The sequence below is a fragment of the Podospora anserina genome, chromosome 6 (assembly GCF_000226545.1).
Source record: "Podospora anserina S mat+ genomic DNA chromosome 6, supercontig 2".
Lineage (NCBI taxonomy): Eukaryota > Fungi > Ascomycota > Sordariomycetes > Sordariales > Podosporaceae > Podospora > Podospora anserina.
Window position 1 is genome coordinate 774,447 of NW_001914857.1, and position 6,000 is coordinate 780,446.

Consider the following 6,000-nt stretch of genomic DNA (forward strand, 5'->3'; position numbering starts at 1 on the left):
GGATTTCCTTCAACACACGGTAATAGTCTGGTCGAAATCGAAGTTTTGTGGCTGATTTGTTTGATTTTTATCTTGAGCAAGACGAGGCTGTCGTTTGTGGCCTCGGAGGCGCACTAACAAAGCCATCGTGACTAACTCGGGTTTGAAGCTCCGAGACAAGCAAGACTTAGCAAGATATCAGTAATTCTAGTGTCACGAGATTCTTCCTAATCTTAGTGTTTTTTGCTTGATGTGTCATTCCCGGCAAAAGTCTTCCATGACGGGCAGACGAACTGTCAAGCTCATTGTCGGCAGGATGGTTTCCACCACCACTGTCAACCATGCCCTTACCCACTGGCTCCATCAATCTATTGTCAAACCAGCAAGTCGGTAAACATTCTTTGTTCTAAGTTGTCTGCCCCTTGACCCGTGTTGCACGCGTCATTCAGGGGTTTAGTCTACATGCTGTCGCCCTGGTATAATGTCTCCAGTCTTTCATGCCTATCGGTCTCGAATCCCAGGACCCGATTACTGCTGGGCTTGGCCATTCTGAAAACGAGTAGCTGCCTTCAGTCGGTTGTTTTCGCAAATATCTTGCAGTCCGTTCCTCGAGGTTGAGCATCGGCAGGTGGCCAAGCGGATTCCGACCCTAGAGCCTACCACAACCCACACCCAACCCTGAACCTCCCTCAACTAGCCTGCTTTGTGTCATGAGATCTGATCCTGCGACATATTAACAATTTTGTCTGACACTTTTGGCGACTTTTCTCATCTTTTATACATTCTCTGCTCTTGCTGCCAATGACTGACGGCAGGCGCTAGCAAGCCACCTTAACACCAGCCTTGGACCGCCACAAAGAGAGTCTGAGACAACAGCTGCAGCCTTTTCATCCCAGTTTTGAGGCCACAAGATGATATTCAGACTCAACGAGCATTGATTCCTCCTTTTCGCATCTTTTCAAACAGTGCAACCGAGTCCTTTTTGCAGGTTCATCAAGGAGTCAAGACAAAGCTTCCGGGATCTTTTTCACAGGCACCCCGCCTGGTCCGACAGCCCCATCCTCCCACAGCCCTACCTTCACAGCCAGTCACCCCTTGGTTGTTTGTGATTTTGGTCATATTCAACCAAGCTGGCGTCAAATCGGCTGTCTCGAAGAGCGTGACCAGGGCTGTTAACAGGGTACATGCACCTCGGGTGAAACTCCCCCCACAGACAAGTACCCTGCTACCGCGACACGCCGCTAACCATTTCAGTGAGCGAAGCACGGTGTTCGGCCCCACGACTCGCGACAGTTTTTGAGTGGCACAATCGCGAAGTTGTAGAATCTCTCTTCTGCCTCGTTGTCTGTCCATTCGCTTATCAGGTACGCGTTCTCCTTCTCCCTGTCTCACTCCTCGTGCCCTTGGCCCTGTTTTTGATGCGTATTTGATTTGTACAGGAGTTCCTGTCCAAGTGAAGATGGTTCTGCGCCAGTGCAGCGCCAGGCGGTGCCCTTCTGGATTTTCTCAGAACACTGACAGCCATCACCATCATTTTCTTGGTGTTTCAACCACGGCATCCCATTTCCCCCCCCTTTTTGTCATATCTAAGGCAAGCGCCACGGACCAAACCAGACACATGTGTACACACTGTTGACGGCATTTCCCCACATTTTTCTATGGTCAGCCTGCTGCCGCTCCCACACGCAGCCTGGGGCAGAACCTCATTTTGGCAATTCAATCTATTCAATTTTTTTTTTCAATTGTCGCCGTCGATGCCGAGTATCATATTCATTTGTAATTTTCATCTGCGTCATCCTTCCACCTTTTAGTCCCCGCCTCTGGTATGCTAGCTATCCAGAGCTACCAAAACACCCGCTCAGCCTGGGAAGCAACGATAGGTACTGCAGCCTTCTCTGAACTCGGTATCCATCAGTTGTCATCAACCGCTACATTGATTCTCACCTGGACAGGCACCAATCTTTATCATTTTCATCAAAGGCGCTTTCATCTGACGACCTTTCAATTCATTTTCCGCCCCCATTCAGCCACTAATGCTATATAATAGCGATGACGACTGCAAAACCTCGCGCCCGTGGCCTTCCGTACCTGCATCGGAATTGGAAAAGGGCATACGACGGCCTGACGTCCCAGATGGGCAACAAGACATCTTCAGAGTCTCGTGACTCTGTTGATCAGATCACCGACCAGCTTGACACCACTCAACGCGCCGCCAAACGTCGCCGCCTCGAAAATGATCAAGATGTCTTTCCTCTCTACGAAGACTGGAGCAACTCCAAACGTGGTCTTCGCATCGAGGTTCTCAAAGTCAGTCACAAGGATGCTCCCCGGGTCAAAAATGGCATCATGAACGGACTGGTCCCGCCGAACATCAAAGATGTCTCGCAAATCAAGGCTCGATGTCAACTCACCATCATGGGATACAAAGGCGACCACCCCGTCGTCCTCCACGTCGACAGCCAGGTTTGTGACATCAAAGTCTTCAAGAACCCCGCTGGTCAGTCCCCCATGGCGCGTTTTTACTCCATCCGACCATTCCACATTCCAGAAGCCAAAATTTCCCTCGAACGCGACGACGACGCTGTGTTTGGTCTGGCCAACACGTACTCTGTGCATATTGAGCTTCAGTCTGCTGGTGATCCCAACTGGCCACCACGTGACCTCGTCACCGTCAGCGATGAGGATCTTTTGTACAGTAACAACAGCGGCGGGCTGCCACCACGACAATGGGTCATGAGCGCCAGTATTGCGGACATTTTTAACAAAAATCACCGTAAGACGATGCGGCTTAGAGTCAAAAAGCATGTCAGCCAAGATATCGCCACAAACTTTCTTATGGATGTGGATGTGCGGTGGTTGACGGCCATCTCCACCCAGAAGACTATGCGGGAGCACACTAAGGATGTTCTTCCTTGCATCACGGCGTTTGATCCTGATGGACACAACAAGGTGGTTGCGAATGGGAATGTCAATGGGGGTGCTGTCATCAATGGGGTCAACGGTGCCAATGAGGTGAATGGTGTCGGTGGTGTCAGTGGGCAGGTCAACGGGGGGTCGCTCCCAGACACTCCCGACGAGCTCATGCCTGAGGGTGATACGACACCCAACAGGTCGAGACGCACAAAACAGAATGTCAACTACAATGTTAGGCAGATGTGGAATACGGCTGTTGGGAAGGAACCCAAGAAGCGGAGGAAGTTTGGCGACGCGGTGGAAAATGGGGCGAATCAGCAAGTTGACGAGCACGTCATCACCTACCTCCTGCCCCCAGAACAGGTGCAGATGGTGAAGTTCATCTGCATCGTCTGCGCCGCTGAGAACGACAATTTGACCCAGCTCCGGCTACACTACCAGAGCCACCCGCAGTACCTGTTCAGCTTTGAAATTCGGCCCAAGCTGGGCTGCTGCGTCACTGTCAAGCCCAACAGCGAGAACCCGGGCAGTCCGCTCAGACCTAAGGTGTACCAGCTTGGTCTACCGGTGGAACCGCTGGATGTGGAAAAATATGTGAATGGGGACGAGAGCTGGCTTGAGCATAGGCTGGGTCCGGACAACGATAGGGATGTTGTGAATAATGGGAAGCCGGCGAAGCCACAGCCAGTAAGTTAGTAGAGTGACACAGCAGTACATTCTTTCGCCTCGCACCCCCATCATCGCCAATTTCGTTATCGGCATCATCCCTCTTACCAACATCGTCACCGTCATCAACCAACACAACCGATTTTCAGTTACCTTCATGTCATTCCACCATACTTTTTTTTATTTTTTTATTTTTTATTTTTTTTATTTTTATTTTTTGCATTCAGTACACCACGGACAGAGCAAGTCGCTAATTTCAGCAGAAACCGGCCCCCAAAAAACCCACCAGACCAGTCGTCCTTGTTCCCAAGACGAAGCAGCCACTCTTTGACCCATACAGTAAAGTTGCCCTCGAACCCGGCACCCCAGTCCCTCAGTACCCGATAGACGACTCCTGGCTCTTGCTTAAGCACCGCGAGGCCCTGCAGGATTTCATCGATCTCAACCACGAAGAAAAAGAGTACATGCAAGAATGGGACGCCTTTATTCTCCGGAAGCATCTTTCGTCACAGCAGTACCTGCCCAAGGCGTTTTTGCAATTTGTGAAGGACAAGGCGGGGTGGCTGGTGGAGAAGCAGGCGAGGGCGGAAGAGTTTAGTAAACATGTTAGCACGCTGTTGGCGAGGAGGGTGTTGGGGGAGAATGAGGTGATTGAGTCGACGGCGTTGCTGAATGAGGCGAGGGAAAGGAAGAGCAAAGCGGTGAATGGAGAGGTTAGTGGTGGGGGTGGTGAGGAGGGGGGGAAGGGGAAGAGGACTGGGGGGTGTTGCGTGGGATGTGGGGAGCCAGTGCCGGTCAGTGAGATGGTTGTTTGTGGGAACAAGGTATGTTTTCTTGCCATCTTCTCGACAGACAGGTGACTAATTGTGGGAACAGGAATGCACAAACCGGCTGTGGCACGATCGCTGTGTAGACGATAAGAAGACAGCGAAGAAACTGGGCAGGAAATGGAAGTGCAAGGGCTGCAGGGTTTAGTTGTCCACGCTATCTGTCATCCTCGTCAAGACTTTATGAGGGTGTTTTACTTCTCTCTGCTCCAACCCAGCGGCCGATATAGAAAAGAAGGAGGGAACTAATTGGGAAAGGGCACGTTTGACTAGGGATTGATTTTATGGGGAAAGAGAAGGGAAGAAGGGTTACTTGCGTTGCATTTGCATATGGGGGGGGGGAGGAGGCATTATATACCGTTGCTTCAGGGTACTCTGTGTTGCTAGCCTTTGCTTTTTAACCTGGATGGATAGATAGGGGGGAGGCACCTGGGGGGAGGGAAAAGGAAGGGGGGAGATAAGGGGGAAATGGGATGGGGGATATGTTGTAACTTGTGTAATAAATTAAGAACTGAGCTTGCTGATGGGGTGTCTGGGAATATCGGTATAGCGTTGGGACTGGCAAGATTTAATTTAAACATGGGAGTGGAGAGAGATGTTTACTATACTGTATGACATGATTGATATGGCCTTGGCTGATGACATGCTTGAAACTGGATGGAAGTCGTGTGGCAGGTGCCATGGAGAGGATGTGGGCTACATTTTGGGCACATGAAATGTTCAAACTGGTCATTGCATCACTGCGCTCCTCCTTGGACACTGATCACCGACCGGCCATGCTTTGATTGAGAGTCAACCATGGAGCTAAGATTGATATCACGAGTAAACATTTTCTGTGGTGCTGATCGATTCAGCGGTGTTGCTAGGTAGGCACAGAACAATACACACACACAAACCTTGCATTGCCATTCCGGGTACTGTGTCCCTCCCTATTTGTTGACCAACAGAAGAAGTTGGTCTACATTACTATAACCATTACCTGGATCATATTTGCCTTGTAATGAACACCCTTTAGTACAGCCAAGCAGCAACAACATATTTCACACGCATACCTACCTACGATCCTTAAGGCCACATCCGACAGGGCGGGCACACGTAAAGAATCACTACCCCAACAGCCCAGGTTCATTAACACTGTCCTTGATTCCATTTACACAAGCTACTTAAACAGTATAATACTCCCACACAAACCCCTCCCCAACTCCCAAAATCTAAAGTATATACGTCCTGTTGTCCCTTATACCCTTCCTTTCCTGCATTATCTGTAGTGTTGTTTCCTCCTGTAGGTATCAGGGCAAATTCCCAGGTATTAGACCACCCCACCCCTCCCGCCTCCATTGTGACCACATGTGTGTAAGATATAAAGTAGCAAAAAAGCCAACACCAGTAGACGCCCCCCACCCCGCCCGGTCAAATTCCGAGTTTGAGAAACCCCCAACGCCAGTGTACAGTGCAAGAACTCCAGTGAAGACAGGAAAGAAACACAAAGACAGAAACGAAAGAGAAAAAGAAAACCGTGAATCTACAGCCGTCCCGTCCTGACTGTACCGTAACCCACCCCTTTCACACACAGGTTTAACTCCCGGTGCCAACTCGAGCCAGCTCAATACTTGAA

General features: G+C 50.2%; 1 protein-coding gene across 1 annotated transcript; it reads left to right on the forward strand.

The window, feature by feature from the left end:
- Positions 1 to 2,013: 2,013 nt before the first annotated feature.
- On the forward strand, positions 2,014 to 4,533 carry PODANS_6_5630 (uncharacterized protein; the record flags this gene model as incomplete). Its single annotated transcript, XM_001910024.1, has 3 exons — positions 2,014 to 3,583; positions 3,853 to 4,382; positions 4,435 to 4,533. Coding segments are annotated over 3 exons (2,199 nt in total), but the record flags the coding sequence as incomplete, so codon positions are not given.
- Positions 4,534 to 6,000: the final 1,467 nt, after the last annotated feature.